Raw genomic sequence first — 16,747 nt, forward strand, 5'->3', positions numbered from 1 at the left:
TTCATCGAAAACATGGAGTTTCCTTCATGCATAGAGCTATTTTTTTTCCTTTCAAATGCTGTAAAAGTGATAACAGCCTATTTTATGAAAATAGAGTGCATCATATAAAATCTTCTTGAACAGATGGGTAAAATAGAGTGATGGAGTTATGACAGAAATAATCTCAGAGCCAATGCTGCGGTTTGTGATTTTTATTTCTGCCCATAGAATGGAATTCTAAATAGTTTATTTTTATCTTGTTGATGTAACTGGGTTTGAAAAACCTAGATGATTTTCCTAGTTAGACGAGCTGTCTCCAACTGCATTGCTGTTTTTTGTGGCTTTACGTAAGTGCTTTGTATTTAATTTTGCATATCGTTTTTAGATGTAATGAAACTTAATTGTCCTGGAAAGCCACGAGATTATCAATTAAATAAAAACAGTTTTAGTGTTTGCAAAGGAGCAGGGAAAAGAAAAAGATTAATGTGCTCATCTTTTCTTCAGTAATTAAACAATTTGATTAGTGTTCGGTTTCATCTGAGTTAGTCCTCATGTTTCTTCTAACTAAATAATTTGACATATCCTGCTATTGGTAACGGAATAGTCTGTGAAGTTCATTCACTTCCCACTCAGTAGAGAGGCTTGTCAGGATAAGAGCCTTCATGTACGTTATGTTAACCATTTGAAGAGAGCACGCATTATTAATTTATTTCAATACTACATCGTATTTACTCACCAAGTCATGTGGTAACATTACCCAGTATTTGCTCTGGTGCTGATGTAATGGAGTGCTCTCACTGTGTTGTAGCTGAAGAGATAAAAAAACTCCGGAAACAGCTGGATGAACTGCAAAAGGAAAACGGGAGATACATCGAACTACTGAAAGCAAATGATATTTGCCTGTATGATGACCCTACAATCCACTGGAAGGGAAACCTCAAAAGCGCGAAGGTCTCAGTTGTTATTCCCAGTGATCAAGTTCAAAAGAACATAATTGTCTATTCAAATGGGAGTCAACCCAATGGAAATAACCAGGGAGCATCTGTCCAGGGAATAACATTTAATGTTGGTCATAATTTACAGAAGCAAACAGCCAATGTTGTGCCAGTCCAGAGAACTTGCAACCTAGTGACTCCTGTGACGATTTCTGGTATTTACCCCACAAAAAACAAGCCACGGTCGCAAACTACAGTTTCTCCACTGGCATCTGCACAGACGGCTCCAGCAGGGAACGTCCCTGAGCTTTCCACCCCGGAGAATGAGCGAGGCGCGCTCACCGCTGCTACTGCCGGCTCACAGAGCGCATCTCGATCTGGAAAAGAACAGGAACTACAGTGTTCTTCAAGTAATGCACCGCAGAACGATCAAAATCTCCCCAAAAGCAAAAATGATGAGGAGGGCACTAAATTAACAAAGAAAACACTCCTGCAGGAAATCAGCCTTCCTTCCAGTGCCTCCACGGAAGCCTCCCAAGTTCAACAGGTGAATGCAACTTGCTCAAGTGCACACAATTCTAGGAGCGACCTTCAGGAAAGCTGTGTCGTTTCGAGCACAGACACAGCTTGTGTGCCATCCGTGGGACTGTCTACTGCAGATAGCTCTTCCTCTGTAAATGTCCTCAAAAGTACAGACTTAGTAAGCAGTGCTGGAACGCCTGTGTCTTCTGCAGCAGAAGGAGTTAAGGCTACGACGGCAATAAGCACTCTGCCTGCCAGTCCCCTAGAGAACTGCTGGTCTTTTTCAGGCTCTTCAGGTGTTGGCACTTCAGACTTGAAAAACATGAGCAGCCTTACACGGATGCCTTCAGCTGGAAACACACAAACCACGTGGACAACTTTGCAGCTAGCAGGAAATACTGTTCAGCCATTAAGCCAAACGCCATCCAGTATAATGACTGCACTATTAAACGAGCCAGTTAATGGTGCTGGTACTGTATCTTCTGCTCACAGCAGGCCTTTGACTACAAGTATCAGTTTTAATACTTCTCTGCCTGGGGATGGCCAGGCAGCTGAACAGGTTGTAGTTACCTTGCCCTCATGCCCACCCTTTCCTATGCAGCCATTAATCAGCCAGCCACAGGTTAAAACTCAGGCTGCAGGCAATATCCTTCCATTAAATTCCGCTATGCAGGTGATTCAGATGGCTCAGCCGATCGCGTCAGCTGTCACAGGAGCAGCAGCCAACCAGAATGTCATCATTCTCCAGCCTCCAAACCCCACTCCATGCCCTCCGATTGTGAGAGCAGAAGTTCCCAGCCAAAACGTTAGTCAGCAAATTGTCATTATACAAGCTGCTAATCAGAATCCTCTTCCCCTCCTCTCCGCTCAGCCTTCTGCTGCTGTCAGAGTTCCCGTGAACGGGCCTGCTGCGATCGCGAACTCTAGCAGCTCCACACAAAATGCCTCTCTTCCACAGACTTTCGGAGGGAAACACCTTGTCCATATATTACCAAGACCATCTTCTTTGCCATCTTCTAGCTCTACGCAAACGTTTTCGGTTACAATGTCCAATCAACAGCATCCTCAAACTATCTCATTAAACGGGCAGCTTTTTGCCTTGCAGCCTGTGATATCTTCATCTGGAGTTTCAAATCAAGCCCCTATGCAAATTATTCAACCCACCACCAGCGAAGATCCGAATACAAATGTTGCCCTCAATACATTCGGTGCTTTAGCTAACCTCAATCAAAGCATATCGCAAATGGCTGGACAGAGCTGCTTACACTTGTCTCTCAGCCACCCTACCAATCCCACAACTGTCAATAACCACATTGCCACAGTGAACTGCGTGGCATTACCAGCCTCTGTGGCATCTTCAGTACCTGCGGAGGTTTCAGTATTAACTAGTGCATCTAATTCAACAAATGCTTCCCCCAAAAAAGCAGCTGCTGGCTTGCCATCCACTGCAAAATCCAAAAGGACAAACAAAAAGCCAAGCACAAAGAAACACCAAGCTGTCAACAGTAAAGTGTCCTGCCCAGCAGTTCCTTGCAAAGACGCGGGGAAGGTGGATTGTGCTCCTGTGGAAACGGTGGCAAAGCACCCGAACGGCGAGGGGCTGCTTGAAAGCGCTCCAGCAGTATCGCAAGCTGCAACGACGCCGCAGGCGAGCGGTGTGGCAGCGTCGAGTGGCGTCAGCGTTCCTGACTGTCGTTCCAAAGAGACGGCGAACTCTGAACGGGCAGCGAAAACCTGCTCTGTCCCCGAGCCGAGCTCTGCGGAGGTGCCCGCTTCCTCGCCGCTGGAGCCCGTGGTGTCAGAGCAGCTGGCGCTCGTCCCGCCGACTGCCAAAGATGCTGCTCCTCACCAGCAGGCCCGTGGGTCTCAGAACCATCCACCAACCGCCTCTGCCTTGTCAGAGTCTCCCAAACCCTGTGAACACCCCAGCACCTTAACGTCCTCTTCTACCGAAACACATGTGACACGTTCTCAGGTTGCTGGGACGTCAGCAGTGCAGAGCAGCACAGCGGGTCATAATTCCAAGGCAGGAATGATTCCAGAGCCCTGCAACGTTGCACAGGATTCCTCAGTGGTAATGCAAGATGCGGACTTGTTAGAAGGACAGGGTCTCACCAAAATGCTGTCTGATCTCACAAAAGAAAGAACAGCTGTGGAAAAAACCTCTTCATTTACCGTTCAGGGGGAGCGTTCTAATTTCCCCGTGGAAAACTCTAAATCAGCAGAATCAAATGTTGATTTGCCCGAGAAGCAGGAACTCTTGCTAATGAACGCGGAAGGTGATAGTCTCGCCCAGCATCACTCCTGCATTTCTGATCAGGAAGCAGTCAGTGCTTCCCTTGTCACTAGCAGGCAGGCAGACTCCCCGATGTCAACTAGCTCTGGCAGCAGTCGAGGCTTCTCAGTTGCATCTATGTTGCCAGATACCACCAGAGAAGACGTTACTAGCAGCACCTCAACCAGTACATGTAACAGCTGCACATTTTCAGAACAGACTGACATTGTAGCTCTCGCAGCAAGAGCCATTTTTGACCAGGAAAACCTTGAGAAAGGTGGAGGAGGAATACAGGTTAACATGAGGGATGCCATCTCTAAGTCAGCTGAGGCTGCACCTTTGGAGAGAGAGCCACAGCCTTTTAAACCTCAACCAGTGAAAGAAAACAATGCAGGAGCTTTGGAAGCGGCCCCGAACAAATTTGGTGCTCAGGATACAGTACAGACAAATGTCGATAGACAGGTTGAAAAGCCAAGCTGCTCTGCAGGAGGTGTGGAAACATCAAACACTTCTTTGCAGATTTCCGCTTCCCAGTCACCGAGCATAACCAGTTTAAGCGTGAACAATCTAATACACCAGAGTCGCATTGTCCATCCCCTTGTGAGCTGCTCGAGTTTATCCCAGTCTTCAGAGCCAGCAAGTGTCCCTGCAACTGTGAGCCTCTCCCTTCCATCTAGCACGTACGTCCATCAGTCTCCAGGACCCGCTATGATGAGTGAATACGCTCAGGAACAGCTGAATGCCATCAGGGCAAGCACCATGCAGGCGCCCCAGCTGCAGGAATCGCACTTAAAGCAGCAAAACCATGAAGGTCGCAAGGACTCTGCCAAGCGGGCTGTTCAAGATGACCTTCTGCTTTCTACGGCAAAGAGGCAAAAGCAGTGCCAGACGACACCCGTGAGGCTTGAAGGGATGGCGCTGATGAACCGAACACCGGAGAGTATTGCTGATCAAACACAGATGCTAGTCAGTCAGATTCCTCCTAATTCATCCAATTCAGTGGCATCAGTGAGCAATCAAGGGCACACGGATGGCCTTAATAGGTTATTCCCATCAAACAGCAACTTTGTAACGCCAGCGTTGAGACAAACTGAAGTTCAGTGTGGTTCTCAGCCATCGATTTCAGAGCAGCAAGGCCAGGCAGGGCAGCACTTGCAGCCAATTCAACACGTTCCTGCTCAAGGCATATCTCACCTTCACAGTAATCATCCATACTTAAAGCAGCAGCAGGCTGGTCAGTTAAGAGAAAGGCACCACTTGTATCAGCTGCAGCACCATGTCACTCATGGGGAAAACTCAGTCCACTCTCAACCCCACAGTGTCCACCAACAGCGAGCAATACAGCAGGAGGTGCAGATGCAGAAGAAACGAAATCTCATCCAGGGAACACAAGCCACCCAACTTTCTCTACAGCAAAAACACCACGGAAGTGATCAAACACGGCAAAAAGGTGGTCAGCCTCATCCTCACCACCAGCAAATGCAGCAGCAGATGCAGCAGCACTTTGGAGCTTCCCAGCCTGAAAAGAACTGTGAAAATCCTGCAACAAGCAGAAACCATCATAGCCACCCTCAGAGCCATATAAATCAGGATATCATGCATCAACAGCAACAAGATGTTAGCAGCAGACAGCAAAGTTCAGCTTCTGAACATGTGTCAGGGCACAATCAGATGCAGAGACTTATGACCTCAAGGGGCTTAGAGCAGCAAATGGTGTCCCAGGCAAGTATCGTAACCAGACCATCAGATATGACATGCACCCCTCACAGGCAGGAAAGAAATAGAGTCTCCAGCTACTCTGCTGAGGCGCTCATTGGGAAGACGCCCTCTAATTCAGAACAGAGAATAGGAATATCTCTTCAAGGCCCTAGGGTTTCTGACCAGCTTGAAATGAGAAGCTATCTTGATGTTTCTAGAAATAAAGGGTTGGTCATTCATAATATGCAGGGCCGCTTATCTGTCGACCATACAGTTGGCTCAGATGTGCAGCGGCTTTCTGATTGTCAAACGTTTAAGCCAGCTGGACCCAATCAACAACCGACGGGCAATTTCGATGTACAGGCTTCAAGAAACAGCGAAATTGGCAATTCTGTGTCATCCCTCAGGGGCATGCAGTCGCAAGCTTTTCGAATCGGTCAAAATACCGGGCCGTCCATAGAAAGACAGAAGAGATTGTCCTACCAGCCAGTACAAGGTATTCCAACAGGAAATACCCTGCCATCAAGGGAAAATGAAAACACGTGCCACCAAAGTTTTATGCAGAGTTTACTTGCCCCTCACCTTGGAGATCAAGTTAGTGGAAGCCAAAGATCAATCCCAGAACATCAAAGGAACACGCAGTGCGGCACCTCCTCCACAATTGAGTACAACTGTCCTCCAGCACGGGAGAGCGTCCACATCCGAAGAGATGGTGATGGCCAGAGTAGGGAGAGCTGTGACATGTCCATTGGTGCAATTAACACAAGGAACAGTTCTTTGAATATTCCTTTTTCGAGTTCTTCTTCCTCGGGAGATATTCAGGGTCGCAATACAAGCCCAAACATCTCTGTGCAGAAGTCCAATCCCATGAGGATGACGGACAGCCATGGAACTAAGAACCACATGAATACTCCTGTTTCTAGCAACATGCATGGAGTTGTGAGGCCAACTCACCCTCACCCCGCTGTTTCTCACGGAAACGGTGAGCAAGGGCAACCTTCTGTTCGTCCGCCAAATTCTTCAGTTACTCAGCGGTCGAGGCATCCTCTGCAAGATAACGGAGGGTCTAAAATACGCCAACCCGAAAGGAATCGATCTGGAAATCAAAGACATGGAAACGTCTTTGACCCTAGTCTTCCCCATCTTCCCCTGTCCACCAGCGGCAGTATGATCCTCGGGCGCCAGCAGTCTGCGATAGAAAAAAGAGGAAGCATTGTCCGATTTATGTCTGACGGCCCTCAAGTGTCTAACGATAACGCGGCCCCTGACCAACACACTCTCTCTCAGAATTTTGGATTCCCTTTTATTCCGGAGGGTGGCATGAATCCACCGATAAATGCCAATGCCTCTTTCATCCCGCCGGTCACTCAGCCTAGTGCCACTCGAACACCAGCTCTAATCCCAGTCGACCCTCAGAATACCCTGCCATCCTTCTACCCACCTTACTCTCCTGCCCACCCTACCCTTTCCAATGACATTTCTATCCCTTACTTTCCCAATCAAATGTTTCCTAACCCAAGCACGGAGAAGCCAAGTAGTGGAAGTTTAAACAATCGATTTGGATCCATTTTGTCTCCTCCCAGGCCTGTTGGTTTTGCTCAACCGAGTTTTCCTTTGCTTCCGGATATGCCGCCGATGCACATGACCAACACGTCGCACTTATCCAATTTTAACTTGACGTCTTTGTTCCCAGAAATAGCCACAGCTCTTCCTCCAGATGGTTCAGCAATGTCGCCTTTGCTTTCCATTGCAAACACATCTGCTTCAGATTCTTCCAAGCAGTCCTCAAACCGACCTGCCCACAATATAAGCCATATTCTAGGTCACGACTGCAGCTCAGCTGTGTGAAAACTGATAGACTGACTTCTAGTCTGATGCGTTGTTTATATATTTAAGAAGAAGAAAGCGGATCTTACTGGCATCCCTGAAGAGACCATTCATAGCGTCACTGTTTATTTGCCTAAATGTATGTATATGGGTACTTTTCGTATTTATATACAGACTGTATTTCCATCCACCTTACTAACTTTAAAGCACCAGTGCCTATAGCAATGCTTACTTACTAGTAAACGGTAAGGATGCAACATTGAGAGCTGTGCAAATATTGGTTGTTGATTTTCCAACGATCAAGTTTGATGTCTGATTGTTCCAGGGTAAGGGCCACCCTCAGTAATACGTGGCTGTAAAGAAAGGAGTGAGAGCATCCGTATAGGAGACAGGAAACAAATGCTACAGGTTTCATTTTGTTTCTGATGCGTTTACCTGAAACTACAGACGAACTTGAAGTGGCTCGTGCTTCTCTTTTTCCTTTGTAAAATATCATCAGGAGCCACAACACAAGTCAAGTCTGTGCTAACCCAGCGTTAATTGATAACGACATTTGTTGTGCAGCTTTTGTCTGTTTGCAGCTTGTCACATGGACTTGCTTAAAGCTGACTTCACCTGGCAAAAATCACTATGTGTTTCCATGGTCAGCAATTAAAAATACTGGTTTAGAAAATTCAGATTTCTTTAACCCATGACTTTCTGTTGCGAAGAAGAATTTTGTTCAGATCTGTTTTAACAACGGCTTCAGTTACTGCTGAACTTGGTCGACGTTTTGATGTAGCTTACAACTACTCCTGGTGTAGTCAGCAGAGACAGCAGTCGTATTTGTTGCCATTTCATTGTTCATATGCTGCAAGTTACCTCAGGGTGGGTTTTGTACCTTGTTTAGCACCTTCTTAATGTCTTTTTTTTTTTTTCCCTCCTCTCCTTTTCTTTGGCCCATGCTCAAACACCAGCCTTCTGGTTTCTGTGAGTGACAGCCCTTTGGTGTACCAGGCAGTGCACAGGAGCAGGACTGAGCCTGTGGCACCCCGCAAAATGCACGGGGATCCCCATGGGCGCAGCTTGTACTTAACCTTGCTGACAGGATGGGGCCCGAGTAACTACCAGTACTTTGCACTTGAATGCACCTTTTGTCTAAACCCGAGTGATTGTGGCTGAAGGAGGAACGTGAATGTGTCAAGACAAAACGCTGCACACCAGGAAGATGTTGTGATTTGAGCACCACGAGGATGGGGGCTGCGTTTGTCTGTGCGTGAGAGACAGAGTGAGTGTGCGTGTGCTGGCTGAGTCTCCAGTACTTTCACAAATTTCTGTCCCCTTTCTTTTAAAGGAAAGGGAAGAACTGGGTAAGTTTTATTTATTTAATGGCTCTGCAGTGTGATTTTTCTTAAAACAAGGCAGAAATATTTGTCTTTTATTTTTATGTGCTTGGAAATACCATTCTGGTTTTGATTCTTCAAATAACAGAGGAACTTCAGGTTTCCTTGTAGGCAAACCTCCCCCTACCAGCTGGGGAGCAGCAAAAGCTGCTCCGGGGCCTCTTCTCTGGGCAGGGCAAGGTTGAAGCACTTGTGCGTTGCCCACCAGTGCTTCGTCTTGCTGTTCCTGGGACCTGTCGTAGGTTCTTCCTCGGTGTCTCTGCTAGTGGGGGTGTGGGGAGGAGCAGGCTCCCTGGGATGTTTTTAGAGACCTTTTTTCTTCGAAAGGTAGAAAGGGAGATATTCCTCTGTCTCAAAGAATGGGATCTACAAAGAGGGACCTGAAAGTTTTTTCCATATCTTGACTGCTCAGGCCTCATTTTTTGCAGAGTCCTTTTACACTGATCCAGGAAAGTAAAGAGGCTTCAGCATAAAGAAGGATTGGGCTGTGTCTGTAGTCTGTCCTGACAATGTCTCCACTCTTGTAACCTGGGGTCTGATGTTTTCCTGCAAAGCTAAGTGAAGTGGTTCTGATTCAAATTGGAAATCACTTTTTAATTCAGATGGAGCTTATCTTAGGACACTAAATCTAAAAGTGGTGCATCAGTTCTCTGTGTTTCTTAAGAATAATAGATTGAATATAGACGGTTAGGAGGGAAGCAAAACAGCCATTCTTGCTCTCTTTAAATGGCATTGCATGTTCATGTGCAACAGTGTGTTTGGCTTTCAAGACAAAGTAGTGAAAAATTAGGCCCAGGCTTCCAGGACTTTATATAAGATGATAATCCTGCTCATCGTTCCAGGCATTCACATAGTACCACATTAGTTTCCTCTGCTGGGAAAACTCCACTGCTTCATGATGTCTTTGACAACTGGAGTGAGCTTGCAAACTTATACGGACCAGTTGCTACAGTTGAATGTTCACAAGTCCAAGGGGCCTGGTGGGATTCATAGCAGAGTACTGAAGGAGCTAGCAGATGTTGTGGCAGGATCCCTCTCAATCATCTACCAAACGTCTTGGGAGCCTGGGGAGGTCCCTGCTGAGTGGAAGCTAGCCAGCGTTGTTCCAGTTTACAAGAAGAGTGTGAGGGAAGCCCCAGGGAACTGCAGACCTGTTAGTCTAACCTCACCTCCTGTAAAAATTATGGAGAAGAGCATACCGGGTAGTATTGAAAGGTATTTAAAGAGCAATGCAGTCACCAAGCACATTCAACAGGGGTTCACAAAGGGAAAGTCCTGTTTAACTAATTTGATATCCTTCTACGATAAGGTCACCTGCCTAGTGGGTGATGGGAAGGTGGTGGATGCAGTTTTTCTGTATTTCAGTAAGGCTTTTGTCCCTCACAGCCTCCTTCTGGACAAGTCGTGTAGCTGTGGGATGAGTGGGGTCACGGTGCGCTGGGTGAACTGGCTGAAGGGCAGAGCTCAAAGGGTTGTAGTGAATGGGGCTACATCTGGCTGGCGACTGGTCACCAGCTGTGTTCCTCAGGGCTCAATTCTAGGGCCAGTTCTGTTTGATATATTTATTAATGATCTGGATGCAGGAGGTGAATGCACCGTTAGCAAGTTTGCTGATGACACCAAACTGGGAGGTGCTGTTGACTCTCTTGAGGGATGAGAGGCCTTGCAGAGGGATTTAGATAGATTGGAGCATTGGGCAATGATTAATGGGATGAAATCTAACAAGTCCAAATGCTGGGTTCTGCACCTGGGATGGAGTAATGCGGGGCACAAGTATAAACAGGGAGAGGAGTAGCTGCAGAGCAGCCCTGCGAAAGGGACCTGGGGGTGCTGGTCAACAGACAGCTCAACAGGAGTCAGCAGTGTGCCCTGGCAGCCGAGAGGGCAAACTGCGTCCTGGGGTGCATCAACCACAGCGTGAGCAGACGGTCAAAAGAGGGGATTATCCTGCTGTATTCAGTGTTGGTGAGGCCTCACCTGGAGTGCTGTGTGCCGTTCTGGGCCCCACAATTTAAGGGTGCGAAGGTCCTTGAATGCATCCAGAGGGCAGCAAAGCTGGTGGCAGGGCTGGCAGGCATGTCCTGTGATGAGCAGCTGAGGGCTTTGGGCTTGTCTAGTTTGGAGAGAAGGAGGCTGAGGGGTGACCTCATTGCTCTCTACAGCTTCCTGAGGAGGGGACGTGGAGAGGGAGGGGCTGATCTCTTCTCCCTGAGATCCAGCGATAGGACACATGGGAATGGTTCAAAGCTGCACCAGGGAAGGTTTAGACTGGACATTAGGAAGCATTTCTTTACCGAGAGGGTGATCAGACACTGGAACAGGCTTCCTAGAGAGGTGGTCAATGCCTCAAGCCTGGCAGTGTTACGGAGGCATTTGGTCAATGCCCTTAATACCCTGCTTTAACTTTTGGTCAGCCCTGAATTGGTCAGGCAGTTGGACTAGGTGATTGTTGTAGGTCCCTTCCAACTAGAAATAGACTATTCTGTTCTAGTCTAGTCTAGTCTATATCTTTATTCTTTCATATTGATTTTACTATTAATTTCACTGGTGTTATATCGAGGTTAAATGTGATCCTGAGCATTCACAATAGACTATGTCAGCTGTGATTTTGTTTGTTTGGTTTTTTTAATGATGTTGTACATGATTTTCTGGAGAGGCAGTAACTGTGTCTGTAACTTTCATGTGCCCCTTTTCTGTTTCCAGAGATGACCAAAAAATAGTGACCTTGTTCACAGGGTACCTGTAGTGCAGGGAATCACAACACAGGCATTTTAGTGGTATCAAGACTATTGCAATTTTGCAGGAACTGCACGGTTTTGTGGTGTGTGGCTCCAAAGTAATTACCACGTGACCCTCAGGCTTCGCCAGAGGACTGTACCTCGCTTTGTTGTGACAGGGCATGGTGAGTCCTGCGTAATCACCTCGCCACTTTGTCGTCCTTCTCAGGACTTTGTCTGAAACCTGCCAAGACCAGGATGGAGAAGTATCATTTCATTGCCCTCCTTGAACATGGCAATTTCTGTTGAAGTTCAACCACAAACCAGTGTGAGTCTTTTCACGTGCCATAAGTGATGCTAAATGATCCTGTGGCGTTGGTGTGGGATCAGGAATACTGCTATGAGAAGAAAGGTAGGCAGACCTAGCTGCAAGAGCTTCCTATAAAAGTATTTGTCCAAATTCAGTTATTTATACTGCTGACTAGCTTTTAGATCAATTTAATTAAAGAAAAATTGGCTCTATTGTGCAGTCTTTTGGTCTGATTGACTGTTCACAAGATGGTCTTTGCTGAATCTGGCCAGGTCCCTTGGTTTAAGAGCAACTTACAGGTTTGCTACAAATTTCAGCTTCTCACATGTTCATGCTTATATACATCTAGGAAGAACAGTGGATGGACCAGATATTTCACATCAAAAGAGGGGAAATTAGATGCTGAGTAAATTCTGTTAGTTTTTAATTATGAAATTGTTTTGGTTTTCCTCTTTACCGTCATCACCCCTGCCGCTCCACAGCGCCCAGGCCATGGCTCAGCTTCTCGTGTTTGGTTTTGTAGGTTGGTCTGTGCCACCAACAGGTCGGTGTTTCAGCTTCCGCCTGCTGGCCCTTTCCCAGGGCTTTGGCCTCTGCTCTTGGGATGAGGAGCGATCGCAACACCTTTGTCATTGAGTGGAAACTATTCTTTTTCTTTTATTTTTTCCCTTTCCCCTACCACTGAAGCTGTTGTGTTTAGGTATCAGGTGGATAAGACCTTCAGGAAGGCTCACCTTACCTCGATATATGCTTTTGGGGGCGGGGGGGGGGTTGAAAGTTTGAAAAAGCTTTTGTAAGTTTTGCAGATCAAGTAATTCTGTTTTACTTGTTATAATAACAATTTGACAACCAAATACATTTTCTACAGCAACCACCTATGACACCAACAATTTATCTTTTTCTCCTAAGAATTACCTGGCAATTAACAGTTCCTTTGTTTTTCAAGATATATTTGGAAAAGATTTTGTGATTTTAGTTGCAATTCATTAGCCCGAGAATGGCATTTTCCCTTCCATAATACCTTTTTGAAGGTTACTTACACGAAGCAGCGGTTTGTTTTGGTTTTGAAGGAAGGAAAAGTATCCAGTACTGCCTAATTTAGCAAAATAAGCAGCAGAAGGGAAAGGTTCAGCACTACCTCTGGGGTGGCACTGCCACAGCTGGCAGGCGCTGTGTATCTGTCTGTGGCTTTTAGCTTAGCCTAAGTGACTTCCACAAACAATAGCAAAGGGGTAGAGGGCTGGATTGCATGTGTGTCATTGTAGTCCTGATTAATCCCTTAAGAAGCCTAGAATAAGAGCAGAGTCAGACTAAGTTGAAAGCAGGCAATAAAATAGTAATGTATTAACATTTATATACCTTTTCATTGGGAGAAAGGACCTCGCTGAAGAGCAGCTAAGGAAACCTAGAACTGAAGTGATTTAAGCTGGATTTAAGCCTTCCTGGAATGTGTTTTCTAGCTCCTGCTCCAGTCACTACGCTGCTCCCCAGGTGGAAGAGCACCCCTCTGAAAAAAACAAAGTACCCTGTGCTAGTACGGAGCCTCCTGAATTTTGCACAGATTTCCTACTGCACTTTAAAGCTGCGCTGCTGCTGCTGTGGTTGGTGACTGTAGTGCTGTTGCAGGAAACAAGTCATGTGGCAGGGCAACTGTAGAGGACATTGCTGGAGAAAAGGGGTCATTTCATTATTTCTGATCTCCTGCTGTCTTTTCACCTTATTCAGAGGTGCTGGCGTGGTCCTGGCTCAAGGAGCTTGGTCACAAACTCGCACTGTAATCTGTTTCTGGATGACTAAGTGGAGGCAGCTGTGCCACAAGCTGTGATCTTTTGCTATTACCCAAATAAGTTTCACGCTCATCACATTATTAATGATCTCACTTGGACTAGAAAGACAAGAGCAGCATTCAATGTTTATACCCAATCGGTCAAATCTGTATTGGTTTCTGAGGAGCCCCGTTCTTTGTCACTCCCTAACCTATCTCTCACTGCTGTCCCCTTCTCGTGCTGCTCTGATCCAGCACGGGTAGCAGGCACGTGGATAGGAGTGCCAGTGCAGACACAGGTTTGCATGTGAGTGTGTTTTCAACCTCCTGCTGCCTCTGCGATCCTCCGAGTAAATCCAAAACCTCAGAGCACCAATACTTTATTCCCACTAGTTATATTGAGAGCAAGTTACTCTGTGAACTGGTGAAAGATTTAGCAGTTGTTCTTGGTCACGACGATACAAAACCATCTCTCTGCAAACAAGCCCAGCTTAGTTACACAGAAGCCATTTATTATTTGCTGATACCAGTTTTTTATGAGCTAAATTTAAAAAAACATTTCTTTCTGCCTCACCAGAAGTATTTTTACAAGCAGGTTCCAAGGTTGCAATAGGCGCTGCTGTTTCGGCAATCACCAACGTGTAACGACCGAGCTCGCAGGGGGTTTTACCCGTTCCTGCCCGCTCACTGTGAGAAGGGAAGCAAAGATGGATTTTGCCACAGGAGATTATAATCAAAGATGCTGTTGCCCTCCATGATGTAAATTATTTATATTCAGTCCAGAGTTTTCTGCTGTGCTTCTGTTTTATACAGGTGTAAATAACTTGGATACAGCCCCCATGGAAAGTCCTTACTATTTTGTAACGGAAAAAAGGAACTCTGCAGTAGAAATCGATAATGAATGAACAGGAGCATCATCTTCCCCTTGTAAATAAGATCTTGTTCTGTTTATTTTGACACCTTTTTACAAATGTGTTGCAGTCAGGTGTAAATATCCCAAACCATGATCTTGTTCAGAGTTCTGAGATTTCTATTGTTAAATGTAATACTTTGTTTAATAGTTGTAATAATTATTTGTATAGATATGAACATTATAGTATTTTATTAAAAAAAAAAGAAAAACATTCTTTGAATACTGTATTCTTGCTGGTAGAGCTTCTTTCCCCAGGGAAAGCCACGCATTTCACTCTTCAAGACAGGTAAAACTGAAAGCTTTGTTTTGAGACTGGAAATTTACAATTATAGTTCTCCATTGATGTCTGTTCTCTGCCTATACCAGAGTTCTGCACCACTTTATTTGGATGTATAAAACTACATAATCCAGAAGAAACATACACTGATAATGAAGTATCTAAGTAACACATGGCAGATGCTGTCCCTGCCCAGGTGACAGGGATCACTGTGGTAAGATGCAACTTCAGCTTTATAAAATACTTCTCATCACACACTGCTGTGTTGGTTGTCAAGTGCTCTAAGATAGTTCTTCTGTCACAGTTTGAACCTAAAGGATGTGGTTTGGATGAGACGGGTACAGAGACACTGCAAGGTAAGTAAAGGCTTTTTGGAGGCTGCGTAATCTAGGAGGAGGTGAGAGAATTGCCATGAAACAATTCCTTTCAGAGGCTTCAGGATGCCTTGCTTGTAAACCTCAAAATTCTCATGGACATGGAAGATGCCTTTACAGAAGGTGATTTTTTTTTTTTAATTAAAATTTAGTATTAAGATAGATGAGCTTCTATTTTGTTACTTCAGCGACAGCCAGCATCTACAGTTGAATGAGGAGGCTGCGTTCAGAGATTGCTGTGGTTCTGTAGAACATCAAGGAGATGTGTGCAGAACTCAGGACCATCTCTGAGCAGTCACAATAACCTACTCTCAGCCCACTTTCCCTGCCTTGAGAGGGCAGCTCAGGCCTGAGCGCGGCAGGCAGGGCTAGTTAACTGCCCTGAGCACTGCCCAAGAGCAACAGCCCCAACTTCAGTGTCAGCCACACCACCTCAAGGTGGAGTTTCCTCCTGTAGCCACCTGCTCTTTCCTATTGTAGCAGAGGGGAGGGGAAACAGGACATGAGGCATCTGAATACCTTCAAGGATGGGCTGATGCCCACGTCACTGGCTAACCAAACCCCAACAGATGCAGGTGCAGTACTTACCTGGGGGAGATGGAGCAGGGAGGCTGGCGCAGTTCCCACCGAGGCCCCAGCAGTGCCCCTGGGGCAGCGAGGTCCTGCTGTCAGCCCTTGGGGCCTCCCCCAGGCTGAAAGCTGCTGGGGGGCCTCAGGCCTGCCGGGCTCACGCAAACACTTGGTGCAACCACATGTACATGAGGGAAACCACAGACAAAAGCACAAGTGAAACTGGCTCAAAGTGTTTCTTCCCCCCATCTTAAGCTAGAGGTGGAGCACACCCACGGACAGCGTCCCCCAGCCTCAAATACACCCTGGTAACATACTGGGTAAACTCAGTAGCTCCCTGTTGCTGTCATTGCTAACTTTCCCCTCCCCTGCCCCTGCCCCAAGACCCTTTTGCACTGTGTAGATGCTGTTCTGATAGGCATAAAAAAAAATCTACATTTTTTAGATGTGGACAAGTTAACATTTGGACATCACCTGAGGGAACTGGGGTTGTTGCGCCTGGAAAAAAGGAGGCTCAGGGGAGCCCTTATTGCTCTCTAGCTGAAGGGAGGTTGTAGACAGGAGGGTGTTGGTCTCTTCTCCCAAGTAACATGATAGGATGAGGAAACGGCCTCAAGTTGCGCCAGGGGAGGTTTAGATTGGGTATTAAGAAAAAATTCTTCACAGAAAGGGTTGTCAAGCACTGGAACAGGCTGCCCAGGGAAGTGGTGGAGTCACCATCCCTGGAGGTATTTAAAAGACATGTAGATGTGGTGCTTAGGGACATGGTTTAGTGGTGGACTTGGCAGTGCTGGGTTAACCGTTGGACTTGGTGATCTTAAAGGCCCTTTCTACAATGCTATTTCTCCTAAAACCATACTTCTGCATTTCAAAGTGCAGCATGCTCCCCCTGCCTTGGCTGCTCTCCTACCATCCCAGAGGTTTTGGTGGTAGTTGTAACAGGCAGCTCACATGATCCTGATAGCTTCCCTAAACTGCAAGGGTGGGGTTTTTTTAATTAATTATTATTATACAAAAGCTATTTCTGTCTCCCTTGAATTGTACCAGGCAGAACAACAACTTTACCTACGTTTCCTGAGAAAACAGGGACTGTATGGTTGTATCCACCTCCTGCCTATGGCTTAGGTCAACACAGCTGTGAGAGAGGGGAAACACCATCTCAGGTGCCCGGGAGCTGCAGAGAGAGAAGAGCGAAGAGCTGGG

At 46.3% G+C, this 16,747-nt stretch overlaps 1 protein-coding gene across 7 annotated transcripts in view; it reads left to right on the forward strand.

Moving 5' to 3' along the window:
- USF3 (upstream transcription factor family member 3) overlaps positions 1 to 14,484 on the forward strand; it is a 29,039-nt gene extending 14,555 nt beyond the window's left edge. For 3 of the 7 annotated variants that reach the window (XR_011049671.1, XR_011049676.1, XR_011049675.1), the window contains 3 exons: positions 788 to 7,375; positions 11,565 to 11,747; positions 13,106 to 14,484. Coding sequence is in view for 1 of the 7 variants with exons in the window: in XM_068417441.1 (XP_068273542.1) it covers positions 788 to 7,257 (6,470 nt within the window). In the remaining 6 variants the exon portion in view is untranslated. Of the gene's footprint in view, positions 1 to 787; positions 8,151 to 8,192; positions 8,667 to 11,564; positions 11,748 to 13,105 lie in introns of those variants that run through there. The other 4 variants (XR_011049673.1, XR_011049674.1, XR_011049672.1 and 1 more) reach the window with 4 other exon arrangements.
- The last annotated feature ends 2,263 nt before the right edge of the window (positions 14,485 to 16,747 follow it).

Source organism: Nyctibius grandis, chromosome 23 (assembly GCF_013368605.1).
Source record: "Nyctibius grandis isolate bNycGra1 chromosome 23, bNycGra1.pri, whole genome shotgun sequence".
Taxonomy (NCBI): domain Eukaryota; kingdom Metazoa; phylum Chordata; class Aves; order Nyctibiiformes; family Nyctibiidae; genus Nyctibius; species Nyctibius grandis.